Genomic DNA, 13,455 nt, shown 5'->3' on the forward strand with positions numbered 1-13,455 from the left:
GTTTGTTAGGGCTTATGCACACAACTGGATAACACAAGAGGCCATTCATTTCTGTGCATCCGCAAAAGACAACACACATCTGTCATCCGTATGTTAGTTTTACATATTATAGAACATGTCCTATTCTTATCCGTATTGTGGATGAGAGTAGTCATTCATAGTGATGAAAAATGCAGATTGCACATGGATGGTATCCGTATTATGAGGATTTGTGGTTTGCACACTGTAGTATGGACATTGTTGTGTGCATGAGCCCTAAAGGCAGAGTACTGTACATGGCTAGGTGTTTGATTTTATCTATTTAAGGACTGGATCCATTTTCATTTTTTATTTTTCCTCCCCACACTTCAGTAACCATAACTTTTTTTATTCACATAGCCATATTAGGGCTTGTTTTGTGTGGGACAAAAATAATTTTAATGGCACCATTTAATTTACAATGTCTTGTATTGGAAAACAGGCCAAGGTTTTTTGGATTGATATTCCATCATCCTTTATTTGCGGCTCAATACGATTACAGCCATGTAATGAGCATATTATGGAGTTATTTTTTTAACCAGTAAAAAAAAAAAAAAACGCGTGTGTAAGGATCCTTAGGTCATTTTCAGATGGCCATGGGAGGTGTGGAAAAATGGTTCTTGTGACAAACACCTTTTACCAGACTGACTGTGACTTGTCTGAACGCACAGCATCAAAGTGATGTATCATGATACTATGATTACAGTAGAGTAGTGCCACGGTTTGTAAGAACTCATAGCATCATAAATTACTATGGTGCCATGAGTTGTGGTCAGACAAGCTGCGGTCAATGGATTGTTTTTCTCGGGATCACACATGGCCATCTGAAATCAGCCTTAGGCCTCTTGCACACGGCCATTGTGGGTTTGTTCTGTGCATTGGGGACCGCAATTTGCAGTCCCCAATGCACGGGCGGCGGCCGAGACGGATAGAGACCCATTCAACCTAAATGGGTCCGTGATCCGTCCGCACTGAAAAAAAATAGAACTAGTTCCATGGGGTTCCGATCCGTGCTTCCGTTCCACATCTCAATGATTGCGGACCCAATTAAAAACTGCCACGGGCACACAACGTTCATGTGCAAGAGGCCTTATGAAGTAGGTTTCCATCAGTGAGCAGCTGCAGACAAGCCCATAAGATATGCTTTCAACAGCACTTAATACATTTAGGATTAATTGGAATACTGATTGCAACCAACATGAGTGTCTGAACTCACAAATGCTCTATGCACCAAACTGGGGGCAAATTCCAACAGAAAACCTCACATTTTGCAGCCACAAGGGTTTTCCAACTCCATACGATGCCCATGATTTGTTGAACTGAGATCTCCAAAAAGATCGAAAGGTTTTGATGGTCAGTTGTCAAAACACATTTGGCCATATAGGGTAATTTGTCTTCCATTTGTTTAACACATGGTTTTTTTTTTATAGCTAATTTACAGCACTGTTTGGTTTGTTTTTGTTCCTACAGGGAAGCTGCTCGGGAATGTCGCCGGAAAAAGAAAGAATATGTCAAATGCTTAGAGAACAGAGTAGCAGTCCTTGAAAATCAAAACAAGACATTGATTGAAGAACTAAAAGCACTTAAGGACCTCTATTGCCACAAATCTGACTAAGATGGGCAGGTTAATTTAGGTTTATGAACCCCTAATGATGAGACTGGTTGCCCATAACCTGATGAACTGTATTTTTTTATTTCATTTTCTATATTCCCCTTTTGCGCAAAACTGCCTGACCGCCACAACAGGATTTCATTCATCTATGCTTTTTGCATTAAACTGTGAATGCTTCTAACTCCTGCCTCCAAAACCAAGTGAATTTAACATCTGTCAAGATCAAGAAGAAAAAAGACTTATTTTATTATTATTTTTTTTTTATCAGATTTTGTTTATTTGCAATTCTGCTTTGCCCTTCCTACTTTTTGCTCCACATTGTTAGTACAGGGAAGGTTTGTGTATAGATATATATATATAATGCATTGAGGCATCTATCACTCATGAGGCTCTTAGTACAATTATATACTGTATTATTGGAGCTAATTACAGACACTGCCTTGCTTTGCCCATCTACTTTACTCCACTATGCCTGGCCCAAGCATAGATGAGAAGATTGATCAGTTCATTGAGCTGTCCAGCTGACCATACAACACATGGAAGATAACCATTTTAATGCCCTATGGAGTAGATGCATTGTGTTTTGGGGATGATTGGACTGGGTTTTGCTCGGCAGCTGCACCAATCATTTGACAAGTTAGCGCATTCTACTCTTTCTACATTAAGCAGCTGTGCAAAACTTTATTGAAAGGTCTTTTCTAAGCACAGCACACTGAGGTACATTTACTAAGTTTTAAAGGACGAAGGTTGAAGGAGGACCTTAAAGAAGCACTCCTTAGTTCAAAAGGAAATACAGGAATGATTGTTACGAATTTCAACACTTGTGCATTCTGTTAAGGAAAGCAGAATGTCTAATTATTCACTGAACGGTGACACTCTGGGCAATTTTAAAACTGCAATCATTTCTTTATGTACTGTACCTTGTTAAACTCAAATCCCTATCACCAGCAACCTGTTGTGGGATGTTTGACTCCACATTTATATTTATAAATTGGATTTTTCTTTTTTTTTCTTTTTTTTTTTTTTTTTTTTTTGCTCCTTCCCTGTGCCCATGTTTGAAAAGATATAAAAAAAAAAATTGTACTAAACGGGCACATCCCTATTGGTTTACTGTTAGCCTCTGCTCACTGCAACATTTGAAATCCGAAGCTTACTTTGTGTTTTGGGATTTGTTGTTCTTGTAAAATATTTTATGTTGAGTAGAGTTATCATGTACTATTTGAAATACATTTTGTATTTTAAAACTTATGATGTATTGTTTGCATCAAAACATTTTTTTACTTTGTGTGTGCAGAATTCCTTTGTGCTTATGTGCTATTGTATATACCCTATATTTTAACTTTTTACACACATATATTACTATATAAATTGAATTTCTGAAATTCAAACAGTTTGTAATCTTAGAATATGTTTCTGAGGTGGTCAGGGCTAAAAGTTTCATGTTACAGTATTAAAATTTACAAGACAATTTATAGAAACTAGCAAGGGCTGGTTCAAAACAGATTTGGTTTAGGAACAGTTTTACAGATATTAATTATACTTCATTAAACAGCTAAAGGTTTCGAGTGTCAAAATGGAATTACAAAACCTGGAAAGACATATACATCTGCTTAAGGCTGCCTGCACTGGGTGTGGCTCTGCAAGAATTTCTGTGTTTCCGTGCTACATCCACATCAAAATCTGCATGTGATTTAACCTCAGCCTTTCATTTAAAAGGGTCGAAGCCACACCAAAAATCGCAAACAGTTGACACGCTGTGGAGTCAGAATCCACGTGGGAGGACAATTTCTGCTTCGAAAAAAAAAAAAAAAAGAAGCAAATTGCATATGAGATTTATCTAATCTCCTACAGTTTGCTGGTGCTGTATTACAGGGCGGTTTTTCTGCACAGAAAAAAGTGCATAATCCACACCATGTGCAGGTTGCCTTAAAAGGAGGCTGTCACCTAATTTTCACCAATATAACTAACACTGCCCCATAGAAGATTGCAAACGCTTTCCAAGCATACCTGTGTGTACTATGTGTCTGTATTCCATGTCCAGGAAATGCACTTTTATTCTGCTGGAATACAGCTCCAAGTGCCCAGCTAAAAGTGAAAGTAAAAACCGCTTTCACTCCTGACTCGATTTCTAACGGCTATATCTTCTGATATAGTGGATATAATGCTGTGGTTCTGGTATAGTTTGAAAGGTTCTCCCCTCTTCAGTCTGGTTTGCTTTGGGCACATAGGAGCTGTTTTCCAGCAGAATTAAAGTGCTTTTTCTGGCCGTGGACTACAGACACAGTGCACACAGGTATGCTTGGAATGTGTCTGTAATCTTCTGTGGTACAATGCTCTTAAAAAAATTGGTGAAAAAAGGTGACAGACTCCCTTTAAGGAGAGGTCTGTTAGCGGTTTTCACACTATTGAACCGCTAAAATCATTGTATAGCTCCTGAGGACTCGAGCATATTGATGCATATGTTGCTGATGATACATCAAGGATGACAGGTCAGAAAGTTTTAATAATTCACATGCCATATGCAAATGACTGGCTTTGTCTCATAGGTGATTCTCTAAGGACCTTCCTTTCTGCAGTTTATTGATTTCACCAGTGTCATAGGATGTCTTCTCCAACTCTTGCCCATATGCAGTGCCTTTTCCTTCTGTGCACATAGACATTTATGTAATGTTCATCACCGCTCAAATTTTGTAGGGAAAGGCGTTATACAATAGCCAAGTCCCCACTGTACGTGTGAGATACTGAGAGATATCTGTAATCTGCAGAGGATCGTTTACAGCAAAGAAGCCTGGAACACATTGCCACTGGTTTGAATACTACACGTGAGTTATTAAAACTTTCTTCTCTCTTGATCGCCAACAGTTACCCTTGATTTCTCAGGAACTATTCTAGTTATCAGTTCAGTGGGATGAAAATGGCTGAAATATTCCCATTACGTAGCTCCAGATAACATCAAAAGGAACCTGTCACTGTCTTTGAGCCCACTAAACCATTAACATGCCATCATGCAGCTTTCTAATGATGCCCTCAGAAAACCAGCTGTTTTGGGGTAAGCTAGTCCTGAATTCATCTCCTGCAGTATCAGCACATGTGTATTGAAGCTGAGGACTGCACAACTCATATACTATTGAAGAAAAAATGTACTGTCCTTGGTGGTTTTGTGGCCCCCAAAGCTAGTGTGACATTTCATGTAGTAATGGTATCCATATTTCCTCTGTGGACAGTAAGAGAATACAGTAGTAAACTGGATCACCTTGGGATATTCAGTGATAGATTTATTTGTTGCAGCACTAAATTACATCATGAAAATAACCTGACATATGCCGGTAGCCATATATCCCTTATTCTTGTGATCGACTTGCTCATGTCCTTTGTGTGTGCCATTAATAAAAATGAAAGGATTGGTGCTCTCTCCTAGGGTCCTGTATTGATTGTGGCAGCCTCGGACTGAGGCATGCAGTATTATCTGATCTTTCAGTACAACCGCTTCTTCTGCAATCAGGATGCCAAGGAGATAAATCCTTTACAGGGTCACTGTTGGACCTGACATAGTACATAAGGCCGGAAACAAACAAAAAACATTTGTCCATCCAGTTTGGCCCGTTATCCTGCAAGTTGATCCAGAGGAAGGCACAAAAAATCTGTGAGGTAGAAGCTAATTTTCCCCACTTAAGGGGGAATAAATTCCTTCCCGACTCCAATCAGGCAATTGGAATAACTCCCTGGATCAACGACTCCTCTCCAGTAGCTATAACCTGTAATATTACACTCCAGAAATACATCCAGGCCCCTCTTGAACTCTTAGTGTTCTCACCCTCACCACCTCCTCAGGCAGAGACTTCTATAGTCTCACTGCTCTTACCATAAAGAATCCTCTTCTATGTTTGTGTACAAACCTTTCCTCCAGATGCGGAGGATGTCCCCTGGTCACAGTCCTGGGGATAAATAGATGATGGGAGAGATATATTTATACATAGTTATTAGATCTCCCCTCAGTCGTCTTTTTTTCCTAAAGTGAATAACCCTAATGTTGATAATCTTTCAGGGTACTGTAGTCGTCGTCCCCCCATTCCAGTTATTACTTTAGTTGCCCTCCTCTGTACCCTCTCCAGCTCTATGTCTGTCTTGTTCACAGGAGCCCAGAACTGTACACAGTACTCAATGTGTGGTCTGATTAGTGATTTGTAAAGTGGTATGACTATGTTCTCATCACTGGCATCTATTCCCCTTTTGATGCAACCCATTATCCTATTGGCTTTGGCAGCAGCTGCCTGACACTGGTTTTTACAGCTTAGTTTGTTGTTCACTAAAATTCCTAGGTCCTTTTCCATGTCAGTGTTTTACCATTTAGTATTTTAAGGGATCGCCCTCTTTCAGGGGGTCACACTTGCAGATATCTTCACGGACACCAGGATTTAAGGGTCAAACTGTGTTCACATCCGCGTAAACATAAACAGTTTTACAAAATAAACTCCTGCCCAGCTGGGCTCTACCTAAACAGAATTATGATTTCCCTGACTCCCCTATAGTCTAAGATTTATGCTCAGGGTCTCAGGCTCCAAGCCTCAGTTGGTCTGCTCAACAAACACTGTTCCACACCGGAAAGCGATCAGGCTTTGCATAGCCTTGTGGCCCCTTAGTCCTACAGACTGAGGCCACCCACAGAGCCTCTGCTCCAGGTTCACATACACTTCTCAGACTGACACACTGAGGGTGGATTTATGCCAGACTGATTAGGGTAGGGTTCACCTGCGCTCACCTCTGGTATGAGGGCCGGCAGCTCCCAATACAAAGTCTAACTGCCAGTCCAATTAAAATCCAACCCAGAATACATAAGCAAAACTGTCTCAGCAAACTCCTTTGCTGAGACCACTGCACACTTCTGGATTTTAGTTATCTCACCCAGCTGAGGTATCTGGGTGAGATATGTGGCAAGGTGGGCGTGTATATCATCTTCCCCAAATCCTTCCCCCGGAGGTCTGAGCATTCTTCCACATCGTACCATGCCCTCTGGAAGATGTGGTCAGTGTCGCCTTTTTCCCTCTATTCTCCCACCCCCAGGCTAGCAGAGCTTGGTCTTTTACAAACAGATTTTCTACCTAGTAGATATCCATTTAATGGCCAGATACTCTCTTCCACGAGCTACGATGACACACTGTCGCACTCTCTGGTCTCGCTCTTTTTGACAGTCTCTCTCTTCAACTTCTCTGGCACTCGCATATGGTCAAGTCCTTTCTTGGACTGCTGCCATTTTTGACTGAACTGTTCACAAAGTTATTTCCAGTCATGGTCGTGCCCGGACCCTTTCTCCTTTGCGGATCTCCTTTAGCAGAGCATGCTAATTGCCGCTTACTCCTTTTAAACACATCTGGTAAAAAAAATTCTGCAGGGGTTTCCTCAGGTTTGGCTTCAGTTTCAGAGTCCTCTGCTTCTTCAGTGGCTTTTCCTACTGTGGCAGACTCTTCTCCAGCCTTATCTTTGGTCTCTGCAATATCCGAGGATTTCTCCCACTCCAACTCACCGGCCTTAGCTTCTTCAGACTTTGAGTCTCCTTTGGAGTCTTTGTTCACTTTGTTAGCCTTCTCGGACACCGCATCATATACAGTCAGGTCCATAAATATTGGGACAGGGACACAATTCTAACATTTCTGGCTCTATACACCACCATAATGGATTTTAAATGAAATTAACAAGATGTGCTTTAAAGGGAACCTGACATGTGGATATTTGATTATAATCTAACTAATTGTATACAATCATTAACTACTAAAAAGTGCCTTAGATGTATTCACTTACTGGTGTGACAGATGGTTACCTCATAATATACATGCAAAAATGCTGCATTCTAACGAGCTTATTTGAGTCCAGTGTGATGTCAGTGAGTCCAGCGTTTTTTTAATTTTTAATTCAGAGCTATAACCACTCCCCTGCCCACCTGCTGCTGATTCATATGGAAAATTACTGTCAATCAGCAGCAGGTAGGTGGGGAGAGTCAGGAGCTCATGAATATTCAGGACTCATCATTATGAGCTGGAGCTTTTCAATACAAGATGTTGGCAGATTGACTGGGTCAATTAAAGAAGGTGACCCAGCATTTTGCTAAGAGAATCAGTCATATTTATGTTGCCCTTAGGACACCATAAAACTGATGACAAGTTCCCTTTAACTGCAGGCTGTCAGCTTTAATTTGAGGGTATTTACATCCAAATCAGGTGAACGCTGTAGGAATTACAACAGTTTGCATATGTGCCTCCCACTTGTTAAGGGACCAAAAGTAATGGGACATAATGATAATCATAAATCAAACTTTCACTTTTTAATACTTGGTTGCAAATCCTTTGCAGTCAATTACAGCCTGAAGTCTGGAACGCATAGACATCACCAGGCGCTGGGTTTCGTCCCTGCTGATGTTCTTCCAGGCCTCTACTGCAACAGTCTTACGTTCCTGCTTGTTCTTGGGGCATTTTCCCTTCAGTTTTGTCTTAAGCAAGTGAAATGCATGCTCAATTGGATTCAGGTCAAGTGATTGACTTGGCCATTGCATAACATTCCACTTCTTTCCCTTAAAAAAACTTGCTTTTGCAGTATGCTTTGGGTCATTATCAATCTGTACTGTGAAGCGCCGTCCAATGAGTTCTGAAGCATTTGGTTGAATATGAGCAGATAATATTGCCCGAAACACTTCAGAATTCATCCTGCTGCTTTTGTCAGCAGTCACATCATCAATAAATACAAGAGAACCAGTTCCATTGGCAGCCATACATGCCCACACCATGACACTACCACCACCATGCTTCACTGATGAGGTGGTATGCTTAGGATCATGAGCAGTTCCTTTCCTTCTCCATACTGTTCTCTTCCCATCACTCTGGTACAAGTTGATCTTGGTCTCATCTGTCCATAGGATTTTCCAGAACTGTGAAGGCTTTTTTAGATGTCGTTTGGCAAACTCTAATCTGGCCTTCCTGTTTTTGAGGCTCACCAATGGTTTACATCTTGTGGTGAACCCTCTGTATTCACTCTGGTGAAGTCTTCTCTTGATTGTTGACTTTGACACACATACACCTACCTCCTGGAGAGTGTTCTTCATCTGGCCAACTGTTGTGAAGGGTGTTTTCTTTACCAGGAAAATAAATCTTCGGTCATCCACCACAGTTGTTTTCGGGGTCTTTTGGTGTTGCTGAGCTCACTGGTGCGTTCCTTCTTTTTAAGAATGTTCCAAACAGTTGTTTTGGCCATGCCTAATGTTTTTGCTATCTCTCTGATGGGTTTGTTTTTGTTTTTTCGGCCTAATGATGGCTTGCATCACTGATAGTGACAGCTCTTTGGATCTCATCTTGAGAGTTGACAGCAACAGATTCCAAATGCAAATAGCACACTTGAAATGAACTCTGGACCTTTTATCTGCTCATTGTAAATGGGATAATGAGGGAATAACACACCTGGCCATGGAACAGCTGCAAAGCCAATTGTCCTATTACTTTTGGTCCCTTAACAAGTGGGAGGCACATATGCAAACTGTTGTAATTCCTACACCGTTCACCTGATTTGGATGTAAATACTCTCAAAGTAAAGCGGACAGTCTGCAGTTAAAGCATATCTAGTTTGTTTCATTTAAAATCCATTGTGGTGGTTTATAGAGCCAAAAATGTTAGAATTGTGTCAATGTCCCAATATTTATGGACCTGACTGTACTTGCATTCTTAACCCCTCCTCCTCCTCAAGGTTGGAGGTACTAGGGCCCTCATTAGATTCTTTGTCTTCTGGCATTACCACCAGAGAGTCACCCAGGTAATTGTTCCCTGTTCGTGTAGGCTTCCCCAGCAGACCACTGGATTTCTGGAAGGCATTGATAGCAGAGGGGATGTCTTTCATGACCAGGTCCTGACTACTCACTGCCACAACTCTTGGATTCAGCCTCCATATCAACCACATTACCTGGTTCTACAGAACCATCTTCCATCTTGTCTGCCTCGGCCGGCGCCACCATCTCCAGACCTATTCTTAACAGGCTCTGGCTTAGACTTCTCCAGCTCATAGACGTTCTTCGGGCGACAATTTTTGAGCTCATGAGATCTTCCATCTCTGCTCTGAGTTGCCTGTTCACCTTTCTCAAATTCATCTCGCTCCTCAAGTGCTTCTCCCGAGCATCCGTCGCCGCTTGGGTCAAACTTCTGTTTCTTCACCAACCTAGACACAATTTGTCTCTGGTGGTCCAGGTCCACCATCCGATCATGCAACTCTTAATCAAATTGAGCAATTCTGGCTTACAAATGTCTCTTCTCCTCCAAGAGAGCAGATTTTCCTGAGATGCTGTTTGCCACCTCATCAGCCAGTTCATCTCTTTCCTGCTCCACATGATGTCTGGATCGCTCAGAAGCTGCAAGTTCCTCTTGTAGTAGGAGAAATTCTGCTGCTAATTGTGACTCTAGATCCTTTAGTTCATTCATCTCTTTCATAGTCGTCTCCTTTGACTCTTCTTGAGCTTTCTCCAGTTGCTCTGCGAGAACAGCTAGTTCCTTCTCTAGTGTATCTAGGGACTGTGCAGAGCGGGAAAAAACATCTTTAAGTTTGCAGCTGTACTATATCTGGGTAGATGAAGTCCCCCATAATAACAACCTCATTATGATCTGCCTCGTCTATCTCGTTTAGTAGTAAATTGTCTGTGCACTCTGGTATATTAGGTGGTTTATAATAAACTCCTATTAGTAATTTACGAGGGGCGTTCATTAAAGATTTCCTCTGACCCACTTCTATTTATCACAGGTTGCTGAAACTGCACATGTGTAATGATATAAGTCTCTATAGGTTACACGCCAATTTGCAACTCAGAACTGATAACGGTCTTGATTTTACAGGTGTTGAAGCGGTGTGAGGTTTGATATTGAACCCAGTGGAATACAGAGCAGTCGTCAAGTTCCTTTACTTGAAAGGCTGCACACCAAAGAAGATGTTCTATGAGATGAAAGAGGTTTAGGGTGATGATTCCCCATCATACGATGTAGTCAAAAACTGGCATCATCAATTCAAATGTCTGACTTTGGTAGAAACAGCTCCAATTCCAGGGTGACCCTACTCTGCTATTGATGAACACACCATCCAACAAGCGGAGGTCGCCATTTTGGAAAATCGCTGCGTAACCAATCACCACCTACTCCATAATGTCAAGATTAGCGTTGGTTGGGACTGTGAAAAAAAATATCATCTAAGTCCATCTTCACATGTATAAGGTATCTGCTCGCTGGGTTCGCCGCCTGCTCACACCTTTCCAGAAGCAGGAACGAGTTGAATGCTCTCGGGCTCTATTGACGATGTGCCATGCAAGCCAGGAGGACTTTTTCAACAGCTGATCACACAGGATGAAAGCTAGGTCCATCACTATAATCTGGAGACTAAAGACCAGTCGATACAATGGAAGCATCATCACTTGCCGTCTCCAAAGAAGGCACGTGCACAACCCTCGGCAGGCAAGGTCATGCTCACAGTATTTTGGGACCAGCACAGAGTAGTATTGATGGATTTCCTAGCAAAGGGTACCATGATCACTGGGGCATAATATGCTTCACTGCTGCGGAAATTACTGGAGGCCATCAAAACCAAGAGACGTGGTATGCTCACCAAAGGTGTCCACCTTCTGCAAGACAATGCACCAGTTCACAACTCCCATGTTGCCTAAATGGAAGCATGCTCCTGTGGCTTTGAAATTCTACCGCATCCCCCTTATTCACACGCCCTCGCAGCATCGGACTCGCACCTCTTTCCAACAATGAAGTTATTTTTGAAGGGCAAGCATTTTCCAGATGATGAGATTCTGATTTCCGAACTCACAACGTGGCTTTTGGAGCAACTTGGCGACTTCTACGAGCGAGGTGTTTACAGTTGTATAAAGAGATAATAAAACACCAATAATGGATGACTCACAGTAGTGAGTACCCGTGCCAAGCCCACACGTATAGTAAAACACCAAAACGGAAAACAGGGCCAGCACACAGTAATATCATATATAAACTTTATTAGCGTCTCCAAACGAGACAAAGAGCGATAAAATATACATAAAACACAATATGATGGTGGATAGAGAGCACACCAGATGACATGGAGCACCACTAAAGGCTCATCTTATTATGACAAATTGATACAGGGAGATAGCATGTATTATGCATATAAGCCAAACAGGATGTAGAATACATATAGTCAGGCAGGACAGGGTAAAGATGTCATACAATATACAAGAAAGAGATATAAAGTGCATAGTGCAAAAGTAGCAAAGTATATAGATCGCTCAAACTGAATTGTCCGCAAAAGAGCCATACAATAGATACCTGAGTAGTGCACCAACAACCCCAACGTACGTTTCACGCAAGCTTCTTCAGGGGGAAGTGTGTGTGTGTGTGTGTGTAAAGAGAGCTAATAGGGTGACTTATCTAGCCAGAGTAATCAATTGAAAATAATAAACAGCTGCAAGGAGTAAGGAAGACATGTGTGGCCACACATGGAAGGGAGACTAGTGCGCTCCAAGCTGAAACGCATCTCGTCACTTCCGGTCTCCAAAGGAAGATAGAGGATGAACCGCATAATGAAACGCAGAGCGCTACTTCCGGGACAGAAAGAGAGATAGAAAGAAACAAAATCCTGTAAACATGACCATCGAGTGGTACCCAGATGCCTACCTATATCATTGAGGGCAAAGATAACAAATACTATAACCCGGTACAGAGATCAGGCATACCGGAAGTGCGTACCAGCGGTATGGAAAACATCACATGGCCCAGTGGAACGCAACTAACCGGATGCCAAAGTACAGTACATAAATATTTATCATAAAGATCCACAGAAATTCATAAAAACAAAGCAATATTGCTACATTGGTGCCTATGGAACCAGAGTATAAATATGAATTCATAAAGTGCAAATATGTGTGTATAGCGCTATACACAGACACTGAACAATACATGTGAATGAATGTGAATAAAAAAAAAAAAGAAACATGATAAATAGAAACTATATGTTGCATAAACGGCTACGTACAGTACAGACCAAAAGTTTGGACACACCTTCTCATTCAAAGAGTTTTTCTTTATTTTCATGACTATGAAAATTGTAGATTCACACTGAAGGCATCAAAACTATGAATTAACACATATGGAATTATATACATAACAAAAAAGTGTGAAACAACTGAAAATATGTCATATTCTAGGTTCTTCAAAGTAGCCACCTTTTGCTTTGATTACTGCTTTGCACACTCTTGGCATTCTCTTGATGAGCTTCAAGAGGTAGTCACCTGAAATGGTCTTCCAACAGTTATGAAGGAGTTCCCAGAGATGCTTAGCACTTGTTGGCCCTTTGCCTTCACTCTGCGATCCAGCTCACCCCAAACCATCTCGATTGGGTTCAGGTCTAGTGACTGTGGAGGCCAGGTCATCTGTTGCAGCACCCCATCACTCTCCTTCATGGTCAAATAGCCCTTACACAGCCTGGAGGTGTGTTTGGGAGCATTGTCCTGTTGAAAAATAAATGAAGGTCCAACTAAACGCAAACCGGGTGGAATAGAATGCCGCTGCAAGATGCTGTGGTAGCCATGCTGGTTCAGTATGCCTTCAATTTTGAATAAATCCCCAACAGTGTCACCAGCAAAGCACCATCACACCTCCTCCTCCTCCATGCTTCATGGTGGGAACCAGGCATGTAGAGTCCATCCGTTCACCTTTTCTGCTTCGCACAAAGACACGGTGGTTGAAACCAATTATCTCAAATTTGGACTCAGCAGACCAAAGCACAGATTTCCACTGGTCTAATGTCCATTCCTTGTGTTCTTTAGCCGA

The 13,455-nt window shown here is 41.7% G+C and overlaps 1 protein-coding gene across 4 annotated transcripts in view; it reads left to right on the top strand.

The window, feature by feature from the left end:
* The window catches only part of CREB1 (cAMP responsive element binding protein 1), a 69,378-nt gene extending 64,352 nt beyond the window's left edge, over positions 1-5,026 (top strand). For all 4 annotated transcript variants that reach the window (XM_044302701.1, XM_044302700.1, XM_044302699.1 and 1 more), the window contains one exon: positions 1,489-5,026. In XM_044302701.1, coding sequence (XP_044158636.1) covers positions 1,489-1,633 — 145 coding nt within the window. In that variant the 3' untranslated portion in view covers positions 1,634-5,026. The remainder of the gene's footprint in view (positions 1-1,488) is intronic.
* The last annotated feature ends 8,429 nt before the right edge of the window (positions 5,027-13,455 follow it).

Source organism: Bufo gargarizans, chromosome 8, assembly GCF_014858855.1.
Source record: "Bufo gargarizans isolate SCDJY-AF-19 chromosome 8, ASM1485885v1, whole genome shotgun sequence".
NCBI classification, from domain to species: Eukaryota; Metazoa; Chordata; class Amphibia; order Anura; family Bufonidae; genus Bufo; species Bufo gargarizans.